Here is a 14202-nt window from a genome sequence, read left to right as displayed (position 1 = left end):
AAACACCAAAAAACAAGTCAAGTTATTGCCATTTTAACCATACACAGTGCAGTACACAGTAATACAAAACAACGTTTCCCCAAGACCAAGGTGCAACAGCAAACAACATAAATTAACAAAAGGTACACAAGGAACACAGAAGTACACATAACTCTGAACTAACAACACAAATTGCCCATGTGCAACATTTAGTAAAAAAAAAAAAAAAAAACACGAGACAACATGAGACAGGAAAAATAAACTTCAAATTGTCATTAATATAACTAAATATACATAGGTTTTTTAATTGCATTGTTATAAAGGCATGGAGGGAGATTTGTTGGTCAATAGTGTGTTATCAGAATATAGTTCTCTGGGTTTTGATGGATTTTAAAATTGCACTGGAAAAAAAAAGCATTCTCATATCAGCATGGCAAATAAAAAAACAGAATGAATTAATTAATTGGGTTATAGAGGTAGCATTTTTACTGTAACTCCAAAAATTACATACTTTTGCTAGCCAACTACTGATAAAAAATAATAATAAATTATAACTGTGTACTCAAATTTAAGACAAACATACATAATTACATTAAATATAACAAACATTAATAAATAAATAATAGTATATACAAATGTGTGTGTGTATATATATATATATATATATATATATATATATATATATATATATATATATATATATATATATATATATTTTTTTTTTTTTTTTCTTTTTAATAAATAAAAAAAATAAATCAAACAATAAATCATGAAATAATTACTATGCTATTAATATTATTATTTTTTTATTATTAATATTATTATTATTATTATTATTATTATTATTAATGTTTTCTTTACCAAAGATGAATATTGCATTTTAAACAATAATCATAATAATTATTATAAATAAAAAATAACCATTAAAACGTCAAAGTAGCCAATAAAACATTCATTTAGTATTAGTTGTCAATTTTTATATGTATTAAAAATAATTATAAAATAAAATAAAATAAAATAAAATAAAATAAAGAAATAGTGTGTAGGTGGGTAAGCTAAAGGGTCAGGAGTAATGAGGGATATGTTAAAGGGACAAAGGGGGCGGTTGTGTGGATGTTTTTGTCCTGCAGTCAGAAGGAGGCGCAGTGTGGTGGATGCTGGAGAAGCAGGACGCAGGTGGAGACTGATGATGCTGATGAGGTGGGGAAGAGGATGGTGGGAAAAGAGGAGGACTCTACCCGACATGATTACACCGATTACATTTGTGAACGTGCAAAATCTGTAACCGATCGCTGGCTGTGGGTGTGTGTGTGTGTGTGTGTGTGTGTGTGTGTGTGTAGACCTGGCGGGATTGTGATGTGTTGAGGAGAGAGAGAGAGAGAGAGAGAGAGAGACGCATCGCGGATGCAGGAGGATGCGGTGCTCCTAAGCGCTTATTATGCGGGCTACACGAGTTAGTACATGCACAGCGCTGCACAACGGTTCTACAAATAACCAGCGAGCTGAAAGGTAAGTGTGTATTTGCTTGGTAAGTGTGTATTTAAAGATGCACGACATGTATCTTTTTTCATGCATGGTGTTTCTAATCGCACGGCTCGTGCTCAGTGTGGGGGCCTGCACTGGGCCTGTTCCAGTAACACCAGCTCTCTGTGCTTCATCAGCTCCATTTAGGGTTTCCTTTAAATCATTCAGTCCATTTCTGTTACATCTACACCATGTCACAATGTCTAGTTCAAGGCGATCTTGGTGTTAAAGAGATGTTTGTGAAGTTTTAGTGTATAAACATGAGGCCTGTTTGTTGGGTGTTTCTACTGTATGGTGTATGTGAAGCTCATGATGACGCATTTGAGAAGATTATGTCAGCAATGTAGGGTAGAGAGCATAGAGAGAGAGAGAGAGAGAGAGAGAGAGAGAGAGAGAGAGAGATAGATAGATAGATAGATAATGAGATATAATATTATAAAGAAGTATAGATGCAGTTGTGGCTTCCTAACCAGAGCTGAAGAGTTCATATGCCAGGACAGATAGTTAGAAATGTGGACTCAAGTTGGAGACCTGCTCAACTTCTGTTCCATTAATGTCTAATGTTGTATAACTTACATTCTCCTTTTGGGTTTAAAATTAGAAACTTATCACAGGATTGAGAACCCAAAAGCAGAGGACATTGGTGTTTATTTAGAGGCAGAATCTTTATTACATGTCTCTCTCTCTCTCTCTCTCTCTCTCTCTCTCTATATACTATATGTATGTATATGTCTATATATGTACTATATATATATATATATATATATATATATATATATATATATATATATATATATATATAATTAATAATTAGTTTCATTCATTTTAACAGCACTAATTTTATTAACGTGTGACTAATCCCGTGGGCATTTGTGTTCGACCATTATTATTAAAAATATAAATAAATAAATATAAAAGAGGCATAATTACAACCTTTAAACCTTTAATGCAATACACATTTATTAATCCTTTCTTCAGTCAGACATAAATAAATAATAAACTCAAGTTTCACATAAAATAACAAAAAAGGCAGTGATTCTTCTACTTCATTTTCTTCTTCGTCTTTTTCTTCTCTTCTTTTTCCTCCTCCTCATCTTCTTCTTCATCTTAATTGGTGGTTTGCATTTTTAAGTAGATGATTACCGCCATCTACTGTAGCAATGGATCATAGACTTATATCCCTATCCCCCAGACCAATTATGGTGCACACATCCGTTAATTAAAACCGTCCGTGTGGAAACAAAGCAAAAGTTTATTTTGGTGTCATTATTTATGTAATTTAAAACATTTATTATTATTTTTTAATTTTATGTAACTTTTGTCTTCATGCCCTTTGTTGCATATGGTTTCACTAATAATAAACATACATTTACACAAAGCATATTTGTCCATGCTAATGTTGATTAGAGTCTTAAAAACTTTACAAGTATTAATTTAAAGTGCATTTAGAAAATATAGAAATGTGTGATTAATTATGCGATTAAATATTTTCATTGATTGACAGCCCTAATAGATTTTAGCAAGGCGTTTTATTTAATGGAAAAAAATGTAAAAGCTGGTGTGAAAACCAACATTATTTCTAGTGTCAACTGGTTCTAATCAGAAGTGAATTAGTTGAATGAAGTCGATCTTTGTCCTTTTAGCATTGGATGAGCTTGGTAAAAATACACTTGTAACATTAAACAAACAGCATCATAAAGCTTTTAAACATGGAAAGAATATGGTACAATCACAGATTAGCCAAGAAAAGGCTATTCACCAAAAGTCAGCAACCAGGTCAAAACAGCATTAATCAGAGAAACAACAGTATTCAATATTTTGATTTGTTTCCTGTAGATTCCAGTCAGATAATTTCTAATTGAATCCATAAAAAGTCCTGGATTGTAAGGGTTGTGGAATTTATGCAAATACATATTACTAACAACTATATTCTATTAATTTTGTTTTTCCTTCTTTTTTTCTTATTAAACAGCTCACCATGGTGGATCCACTGGAACCCGAGGACCAGAACAAGATCAAATGCTCATATTTTGTGCCCCCTGCTGCTGCATCGGAAGCCCCGTGTCTACCTAAACAGGATGAAGATGGGAAAAAGGAAAAGTCTGCTCTTAACTCTCAAGAACAAGAACCGAGAGTTGAGACTGAACATAGTCCTCAAGGATGCCAATTACAGAACAGCGAATCTGAGCATCCCAAGCTACATCTAGACCTTTACAACTTTGATTCCCCAGCTGCAGAAGGCAGCCGGTACGTGCTAACCAGCCCTCGTTCTCTCGAGGCATGTGCACGATGTGGAGTCAAACCAGTGGAGCTTCTATCTAGACCTCTGTCTGATTTTGCACGAGAGGCCCCTGTCAATAGCATGCGTGTCGCGACGGGGATGTTTGAAATGTATGAAAAGGACAGACATGCTAAACTCAGACACTGCAGAGAGGAACGAGAAAGAATAGTTCAAGAGGAGAAAAAAAGGGCCCTCCAGGCAACACTGAACAATAGCAGCAGATTGCAGGACTCAGAGAAACCTCAAGGTAATACCAGCACTGGAGTGACTAAGCAAACCAATCATGGTTCTGTTTCCTCTGATCCCATTGCCAAAAAGTCACCTGCTAGCAGTGGCCCAACAAAACCACAATCTACACCAGTTTCACAGCCCACCTCCAAAAATATACCTCAGTGCTCAGAGGAAAAAGCAAAAATATCTCCTTTATTTTCAAGTTCATGTAGTAAAATTATTGCAGCTCCATCTTTAGCAGTGCGTCCAATAAGCACTGGACACACTTATAAAGAGATATCTGTAAAACAGCCTAAAATACTATCTACTGTGTCTGCTGGAAGGACGCAAGGATCCATATCTCCAAAAGCAATTACATCAACAACAGGAGCACCAGTGTCCAAAAAACCACCTATCACCCTATTAAAGTCTGCAAACACTTTTCCTAGGTCCACACCAAAGCCTTCCCCGTTTCCAAGGATGTCTTCATCTCTTGCGCCAGTTGTATCGAAATCGGCCGCACAAAGCCCTGCTAATGGCATCACTAGTCCATTTACTCAGCACAATGGGCACATTATGTCCCTGTCAAAAGCCAGAGAGAGAAGCCATTCTTTAGAGTCCTTACAAAGAAGAAAGGAAGAGGTTACCTCTTCTAATACTTCAACCACTACCACAACAACAACCACATGTGCCTCTTCAGAGTCAGCATCCTCCTCTTACAGCTGGGAAGGGGCACGGGATCACTGGGGTAAGACCTCGAGTCCTCGTGCTCGCACCTTAGCTACTTTCAACTCTCTGATGGGCCGAAGTTTAAGCTTGGGAGACCTGAGTCACTCTCCACAGACTACACAGAAGGTAGAGCGCATTGTAAAAGAGGTCAAGCGGCGAGGCCTCAAGGCAGTTCCAGAACGTGACCGTAAGATTGCAGCATTAATGCTAGCCAGGTACCAAGAAGAAGATATTATGAGTCAGACACGATACGTTGCACACTTGCAGTGGGACAGTGAACGGCGAATAGAGGAGCTGCGGCGTGAACGTGAAGATCGAGATAAACAGCGAGCAGTGCTTCAATGCCATCGAGCATGGCAGTCTCAATTTTCCACCAGGCAGCGAAGACTCAGCCAGCAGGAACGAGAGGCAGCAGCAGCCAAGTTACGCCGTGTGGCCGAAAGTGAGGAGCGATGGCGGGAATTAGCTGAGCAACAAGAGCGAAGCAGATTGCAAAAATTGCAGCAGGCAGCTCGTGAAGAGAAGCTGAAGAAGTCTATGCAGGAGCAGAACCTCAAATCCTTGGAAGAGGAGCGGGCGGCTTTGCTGGAGCACGAAAAGGTGCTCATCAAAGAGAAGCTAACCATTGCAGAGTTGAAGAGGCAGGAGCGAGAGCACCAGATGTTGGAGGAGCTCCGTGGCCTCAATCGAGCGGAAAAGCGTCGGCATATAGCACTCATCGAAGAGATCGAGCGCCGCAAAGCAGACGAGCTTGAAGAAACCCGGCGGACAACGGAACAGAAGCTGAGCCGCTCACTGGAGAACTATGAGCAGATACAGGAGCGACGAGGACAAGAGCTGCGGGAAAAAGCCAAGCGTGAAGAACAGCAGATCCAGAAAGCTAAAAAGGCTGCTGAGCAGCGCGAGCGGCAACAAAAAGAGCAGATGGAGGCCAGGGCAAAGGAAGCGGTGAAGCGGGTACAGCAGGCCGCCATGCTTGCAGAGGAGAGGGCCAGAGAAAAAGCCCAGCGTGCTGTCCAGAGCAGACTGGAGAAAGAGCGCATTCAGAAGCTTAATCGTCAGAAAGTAGAGGAAGAGGAGAAGCAGAGGAGGCTGGAGTTGCTTCAATCAATAGAGCGCAAGCTTGAGAAGAGCGAACAGATATTCCGTGAAAAACGTGCCGTATTAGAAAGCGCCCGCTCAGTAGCACGTGCCTCCTTCCACGTCCGGGACCGAGTGCGAGAAGAGACCAACATGCGCACCTTTGACAAGATGGTCCTGGAAGCGCAGCTGCAGGCTAGTTTGGATGAAAAGTGAGATGTCTTCTCTCTACATTGAGCTAATAATTGAAATGAGCACCTTGTTGCTCCACGGCAGTGTCATCACAAAACTGGACCCACAGCTTTGCTGAAACATATCTCTTCACAGAATCATGTTTCTTCTCCAACTCTTGAGCCATTTATCATGAACAAAATACATTTCTCTTAGTTTGCTAACTGTTGGTTGTGCGTGAACGAGTCGCTTGCAGTGGTATGCCTGTTTTCATAACATGGCAAAAAGCCCCACTTATCTGAAGACTGTTTATAAAGAGTTCGTTGTTCACTATTTAGCAAAGTCACCATTTCATCACAAATCAATGACTTATTTTGTTTAAACCCTAAGGAGAGTGCAGAGTGCTTCATAAGACAGATGTGGTTGCATGATATTGATAGAAGTCCCAACCTGACACCTGCTGACGGTAAACAAGGACTTGCCTACGTGTGAAAGACAACGCTGACAGAGCAGGGTTTACGTGAGGACGTGGCAAAGAGTGATCTCAGCAGAGTCCAGCTGCTGATGAAGCAGTGAAGTGTTGGTTCAGCATCAGACTCTATGAACCTGCGCTGACGATCTGCATTCTCTTACAATCAGGTATGCTCAATGTGTCAGAATCTCTCTTGATCGTTTATTTAAAGGAGCAGTGGTCAATCATCCTACTTCTGCTTTTTAGTATATGTACATTTATGTACAAAAAGACTAGCTATTGCAAACTCAATGGACTTAAAGTTCTATAATGTGCATGGATTGCTGCACTTAGATATTTGTATATATTGCATTTAGAGCATTCGACAGAAGGGACTGAGGGACTTCTGGCTTTGGAGTCTATCCAAAACATGCCCTCATATAATTTATTTAGATCAGGGACAAAGAAACTGAGGAAACTCATTTGGAAAACCGTATGCCTTTATGGATGGCTTGCTTGTGTAGGCTTTCTGTCCGTTTTGTTTTTTGTTTTTTGTTTTTTAGATACTCCCAATGCCCCTTCACTACACCCAGTCTCAGTGTGTTTGAAAAGGAACATTATTACAGTCAGTAAAAAAGCCTACTCACAAGAAACAGACAAAAGTAGTAGCAGGGACCATTGGAGAAGTCTGTGAAGCAGATGATAAGGTGCTAAGCTAAGGTCTGTCTGGACAGGTATGAAATTACAGTCCTTATAAATCAAGTAGACCTTTTTTTTTTTTTTTATCAGGGCAGTGGTTGTGAGTTTAAATCCCAGCCAAACCAATTTTTTACTCCTGGGCCCTTAGCAGCTCAGTTGTATGAATGATATAAATGTAAGTCGCGCTGGATAATGGTGGCTGTCGTAAATGTAATGCTTTGGATTACCCACTTTTATAAGAATACTGTATATAATGCATGCTAACTCCCTTGCAGCTAATAATAGGAAAGTAAAATATCTATCACTGTTAGTAACAGTCAGATTCGCAGAGATTTACCTAAAGACAAAAAGAAAAAAGACACCGTAGCAAATTAATATAAATTCTCATGGGGTTTTCAGCCATCACTGCTAGTTTCCATCGCTGAAACGGTGTTAGCTAACAACGATAAATAATTAGCACTAATAGTGACTAATGAGACCTTAAAAGCACAAGCACACACCATGCTAAAATGCAACGATCTACTCTGTCAGAAGTAAAAAGAAAATTGCAGTTGTACACTTGGCTAACAAGGTTTTAACCAAAAAGACTGGATAAGACTGTAGAAAGAACATTACTTATAATCTAATACTCCAGTACTCATGTTAGTTCTCACTCTCCAGTGTTCTGTATTGTTAAAAGATTTATGATCAAACTCTTGATGTCACCCAAATGAGGATGGGTTCCCCTTTTGAGTCTGGTTCCTCTCAAGGTTTCTTCCTCATAACATCGAAGGGAGTTTTTCCTTGCCACAGTCACCATGGCTGCTCATCAGGGATAAATACACACCATTCACCTTGACTGTTGATTTCTGTAAAGCTGCTTTGAGACAATGTCTGTTGTGAAAAGCGCTATAAAAATAAACTTGACTTGACTTGACGTATATGGCAGGTTGCTCTGGATATTTGTAATGAAATGTAATAAATATTTAGAGACCTAATATTTAATTATAAATCATTAACCTGTTATAAATGATTACATACTTCTCCGTTTTTTTATTGTTTTTTTTCTCTGAAAATGATATCCAGCTTTCAGATTTAGCGCAAGTACACAACAGTTGAAGTACATTTTGTGCCCACAGTTCACCATTTGAATACAAAAAAGTTGCAGCAGTCAGATAATCTGGACCTGAAATTGACAAATTGTACAATTGCGTAATCTTCCTGCCTGGAAAAAATGGGAACTCAGAAATGGAAAAAGCCTGAGACACATTCAGTAGTTGCCATAGCAATGTGCAGTTAAAACAGTGGCCCAGGCCTTTGATGAATTCCCAAAGGATCAGGGGAATGTGGGTGGGAGGGCACAGGATCTACTGTAGAAGCGTTCTCTCTTACTGCTAATAGACCAAAGAGGCACCTCATCAAAGTACATCTTTGGAGGGCAGAAGAAGAGTACAGATAAATAATGGTGGTACAGAATTGCTGGCTAGTGCTAAAATATTGGTTAAGAAATGAAAAATCTGATTTTATATAGTGCAAAAAAAATATTCAACCACCTTAAAAGTCAACAGGATTACAAATGTCTCTTATACAGATGAGATGCTTATAAAGTTTTTTTTTTATCAATATTTATTATTTATCCATTTTTCGGACTGTGGTGAGACCTGTGATGTATGGTTTAGAGACAGTGGTATTGAGTAAAAGACAGGAGGCGGAGCTGAAGGTAGCAGAGCTGAAGATGTTGAGGTTTTCGTTGGGAGTGTCGAGGATGGACAGGATTAGAAACAAGTTTATTAGAGGGACAGTGCATGTACAATGTTTTGAAGACAAGGTGAGGGAGGCGAGATTGAGATGATTTGGACATGTGCAGAGGAGGGACATGGGGCATATCGGTAGGAGAATGCTGAGGATGGAGCCACCAGAAAGGAGGAAAAGAGTAAGACCAAAAAGGAAGTTTATGGAGGTGGTGAGGGAAGACATGCTGGTAGTTGGGTTGAAAGAGGCAGACCTCTAATGGGAGAAGCCGAAAGAAGAAGAAGAAGATTTATTATTTATCCGCAAAACTGGAAATGCTTAATTATTCAAGACTATACTGTATGGGTTTTTTTTGTATGTTTCTACCAGCTTTGTGTGCACTGTTTGGGAGTGATTTTCACCCATTCTTCCAGATGAATTTGCTCCAGTTTCTTTCAGATTGTTGGACTGTTTTTAAACAGATAATCAATCTGGACTTTACCTTAATTTTTTCTAACTGTCACAAGTAACCCAGCTTCTGAAGATGTAAATAAAAGCATAAAGGATGATGTTACACAAACCATATTATACTTTAGGGCTGATATAAATTGAGGTATTACATTTGAAACTTACTACTGTGAAACTTCTAGCCATCAAATATATTGATATTGGCCACTATTCTTGACTATTTAAACAGCAGCAAATCAGTATGGACTTTCATGAGGTTTGCAGCTGTCTCTTATCGTGAAGAATTAATTAAAATAAAATGTTATCATACAAAAAAAAACAACAAAAATGACTGCTTCATTGAGTAACTCTTGTGCATTCATATCGCTTTTTTAGCAATAATTTCTTTCTAGTCAACCTTGCATCCAGTCAGCAATTTTGATGTGCTTCTGTCTGTCTACCTACATAGCAAACTACCTCACCCTGTTTCCCTCACTAGTCTGGATCACTCTTTTGCACTTATGCTGCCTGTCTGTCTGTCTGTTTATCCATCCATCCATCCACCGTCTATCTACCTACCTCTTTCCCTCAATGTAGTTTTTCCCATCATTCATCACAAAGTTAAGAGAAAGGACCATGCCCAAGTAGTGCTTGAGTGGTGTGATACAGCTTCCACTTCCTCACTATTGATCCAGCAGTGCCTTACTGGGATGCCAATCCACTTAAATATCATTTTATACCTTCGTTCTAAGTGAAATTCTATTACCTTGTCATTAACTTAATTTGAATGCCCCAGTCTCCATTTTCACTCACCTCCAGACTCTCAGTGTCTTCATTGAGATGTTTTTTCTTGTTCAGAAAATGCGTGCTGCTTTAAAAAATTTGGTATTTGAATGGTTTTTGTTAGACACCATGTTTCCCCAGTCTTGGCAAGCATTCCTTTATATTTATGACGAACACCACAACACACTGTATTTCGAGACATACAATGCATTGCTCTTAATTTGCTTGGTCTCTTAATTAAAGGAAAACCTAACAAGCTAAGAAGATTTTAGGTCCTGCTGTGGGTATTCGTATTATTTCTACATTTAGTGCACTGATGTACACTTCTGAAACAAATACAACACAGCATTACTGATTGTACATTAGTGTAATAATTAAATGACGTTTGAGTAATTAATTTTATGAGAATCTTTATCGATGGTGTATTGCAGTGGTCCCCAACCTTTTTTGCACCATGGACCAGTTTAATGTCAGACAATATTTTCACGGACCGGTTTAATGTCGGACAATATTTTCACGGACCGGCCTTTAAGGTGTGGTGGATAAATGCAATGAAATAAAATAATACGACCGGGGGTTGGGGACCACTGGTGTATTGTATTTCACATTTTCCCTGGCATAATTGCTTTTTCCTCGGACATGGGATTTTTATAATATTTAGACAAAAGTATTTGGAAACTTGAGCCATATTTACAGTGAGGAAAATAAGTATTTGAACACCCTGCTATTTTGCAAGTTCTCCCACTTAGAAATCATGGAGGAGTCTGAAATTGTCATCGTAGGTGCATGTCCACTGTGAGAGACATAATCTAAAAAAAAAAATCCAGATCACAATCACAAATCACAATGTATGATTTTTTAACTATTTATTTGTATGATACAGCTGCAAATAAGTATTTGAACACCTGAGAAAGTCAATGTTAATATTTGGTACTGTAGCCTTTGCAATTACAGAGGTCAAACGTTTCCTGTAGTTTTTCACCAGGTTTGCACACACTGCAGAAGGGATTTTGGCCCACTACACAGATCTTCTCTAGATCAGTCAGGTTTCTGGCCTGTCGCTGAGAAACACGGAGTTTGAGCTCCCTCCAAAGATTCTCTATTGGGTTTAGGTCTGGAGACTGGCTAGGCCCCGCCAGAACCTTGATATGCTTCTTACAGAGCCACTCCTTGGTTATCGACCCATCTTCAATGCTCTAACTGAGGGAAGGAGGTTGTTCCCCAAAATCTTGCAATACATGGCCCCGGTCATCCTCTCCTTAATACAGTGCAGTCGCCCTGTCCCATGTGCTGAAAAACACCCCCAAAGCATGATGCTACCACCCCCATGCTTCACAGTAGGGATGGTGTTCTTGGGATGGTACTCATCATTCTTCTTCCTCCAAACACATTTAGTGGAATTATGACCCAAAAGTTCTATTTTGGTCTCATCTGACCACATGACTTTCTCCCATGACTCCTCTGGATCATCCAAATGGTCATTGGCAAACTTAAGACGTGCCTGGACATGTGCTGGTTTAAGCAGGGGAACCTTCCGTGCCATGCATGATTTCAAACCATGACGTCTTAGTGTATTACCAACAATAACCTTGGAAACAGTGGTCCCAGCTCTTTTCAGGTCATTGACCAGCTCCTCCCATGTAGTTCTGGGCTGATTTCTCACCTTCCTTAAGATCATTGAGACCCCACGAGGTGAGATCTTACATGGAGCCCCAGTCCGAGGGAGATTGACAGTCATGTTTAGCTTCTTCCATTTTCTAATGATTGCTCCAACAGTGGACCTTTTTTCACCAAGCTGCTTGGCAATTTCCCGTAGCCCTTTCAGCCTTGTGGAGGTGTACAATTTTGTCTCTAGTGTCTTTGGACAGCTCTTTGGTCTTGGCCATGTTAGTAGTTGGATTCTTACTGATTGTATGGGGTGGACAGGTGTCTTTATGCAGCTAACGACCTCAAACATGTGCATCTAATTTAGGATAATAAATGTAGTGGAGGTGGACTCCACTACACTCGCTCTGGATAAGGGCGTCTGCTAAATGCCGCAAATGTAAATGTAAATGTAAATGGACATCTCAAAGGCAGACTAACAGGTCTTTGAGGGTCAGAATTCTAGCTGATAGACAGGTGTTCAAATACTTATTTGCAGCTGTATCATACAAATAAATAGTTTAAAAATCATATATTGTGATTTCTGGATTTTTTTTTTAGCTTATGTCTCTCACAGTGGACATGCACCTACGATGACAATTTCAGACCCCTCCATGATTTCTAAGTGGAAGAACTTGCAAAATAGCAGGGTATTCAAAAACTCATTTTACTCACTGTAGTTGTTTCACAAACTGTTACCACAAAGTTTAAGTCACCCAATTGTATAGGATTTCAACAGAATTCAATTTTACCTTCATCTGAACTCGGAAACCCAAACCTGTTCCCACATAAAAATGTGTATAAAGCCAGCTTCATTAAGATATGCTTCACATTAGTTGGAGAAGATCTTCCACTATAGAGCTCTGACTGCAACCCTACTAAACACCTCACCTCACCTATATAAGTGCCTGACTTTGCTAACACACTTGTGGCTGAATGAGCACACTCCAAAATCTAGTGGAACATCTTCCCAGAAGAGTGGAGGTTATTATAAGAGCAAATGGGGATTCATTGTGGACTGGGATGTTCAAAAGCACATACGAATCTTATAGTCAGGTGTCCACAGTTTGTCTATGTAGTTTATAATACCTGGGGTCAACAGTGGTTTCTGTCCAAACCTTCATATGCATATTAATTCCCAAATGTATTGTGCTGAAAGTCAATACTAAAGTTATATTTTGTTTGTTTCATATGTTTATGTACTGTAGGTGTGAAGATGATGAAGGTGGCCTCCGCTGCATGAGCTGCAGACTGCTCATAATAAACGCACAAGGATGATAATGCGTGAGAACTCCTATTCCGCTCTAATTTCACATCGGTTAGGATACGTGTGACTGTAATACACATTTAAATGAAATATTTTCAGATATCCAGCTACAGAATCAGGCATAGAGAACATTTTTAAATGGGATAAAAGCTCTTCGTCATACCATTGCTGGGGTTCTGTTACAGTTTAGACTACTAGGAAAAATGCTGTTTGGCCATAATTTTATGTTCAAATTCTTTGCATCATAGTGTGCATCCGCTTGAGCTGTTTCAATTTAGATTGGAAATGCAGGGTATTTCAGTGTATGAAATAAAAATATGAACATTTATGTACAATAGAGTAAAACTCACATATTGGATGATTATTGGCTGTCACAAACTTAATGGTTGATTTATTGATTTATTTGTTTTCCTTTTTTTTAGGAGGTAAAAAAAGTAGGTCCCATTAACTAGTACAATACATCATTAGCTTTAATGCTAAAACTGAAACGATTACATTTGTGTATCAGTCAAGTGCTGTTTTTTTTGGTCCAACACCACATTTTAGTTAAAATATTAAAGCTGTTTTAAGAAGAAGACGGTGAAGACACAAAAACAACTAAACAGACGGATCTGTTCGAAATATATGATCAAACCCGCTTACAACTGTACTGTTTTGTGAATAGGATGCTGTATGAATGATTAAGAGAAATAAAGTCAGTGAATGATAATATGTCTAATTATTTTATTAAATAAATAAATAACAAACAAATAAATAAATTCATAGAAATGTTCTCATTTTGTTTTATGTTTATGAAGTACACAGAATAGAAACATTAAATATTTACTTAATTTAATTTAATATCATGTACACAAAAACTTGCGATATATTTTCATTATTGGCCGATTATACTGTATAATTTTATTTTATAATACCGTAAAACATACAGTATTTTCTAATGTAACTGTCAACTGAGACACAAATCTATCTATCTATCTATCTATCTATCTATCTATCTATCTATCTATCTATCTATCTATCTATCTATATAAGTGGATCAATTCATATATATATATATATATATATATATATATATATATATATATATATATATATATATATATTTATTTATTTATTTATTTATTTTTTTTTTTATTCAGTTATTTGCAAGTTGTAATCATGTATCGCGTATATTGGGATTGTGTTTCATCCCTTTATAGGCATTCTCTAAAAATTTTTACTTTCCTT

General features: G+C 38.2%; 1 protein-coding gene across 2 annotated transcripts; it reads left to right on the top strand.

Annotated features, from left to right (window-relative positions):
• Window positions 1-1101: 1101 nt before the first annotated feature.
• Window positions 1102-13684, top strand: ccdc177 (coiled-coil domain containing 177). Of its 2 annotated transcripts, XM_046855637.1 has the most exons (4): window positions 1102-1179; window positions 1320-1488; window positions 3476-6613; window positions 12917-13684. In XM_046855637.1, exon 3 carries the CDS (start codon window positions 3482-3484, stop codon window positions 6017-6019), a length of 2538 nt encoding a protein of 845 aa, XP_046711593.1. In that variant the 5' UTR covers window positions 1102-1179; window positions 1320-1488; window positions 3476-3481; the 3' UTR covers window positions 6020-6613; window positions 12917-13684. The 2 variants fall into 2 exon arrangements, with proteins under 2 accessions (XP_046711593.1, XP_046711592.1); XM_046855636.1 differs by having other exon boundaries at window positions 1134-1488.
• The last annotated feature ends 518 nt before the right edge of the window (window positions 13685-14202 follow it).

The sequence above is a fragment of the Silurus meridionalis genome, chromosome 8 (genome assembly GCF_014805685.1).
Source record: "Silurus meridionalis isolate SWU-2019-XX chromosome 8, ASM1480568v1, whole genome shotgun sequence".
NCBI lineage: Eukaryota > Metazoa > Chordata > Actinopteri > Siluriformes > Siluridae > Silurus > Silurus meridionalis.
Note: the sequence above shows the minus strand (reverse complement) of the source record. Positions and strands in the feature narration are given on the sequence as shown.

Coding starts and splice junctions, on each gene's coding strand:
- ccdc177 (XM_046855637.1), top strand. CDS start 3,482: ATGGTGGATCCACTGGAACCCGAGGACCAGAACAAGATCAAATGCTCA.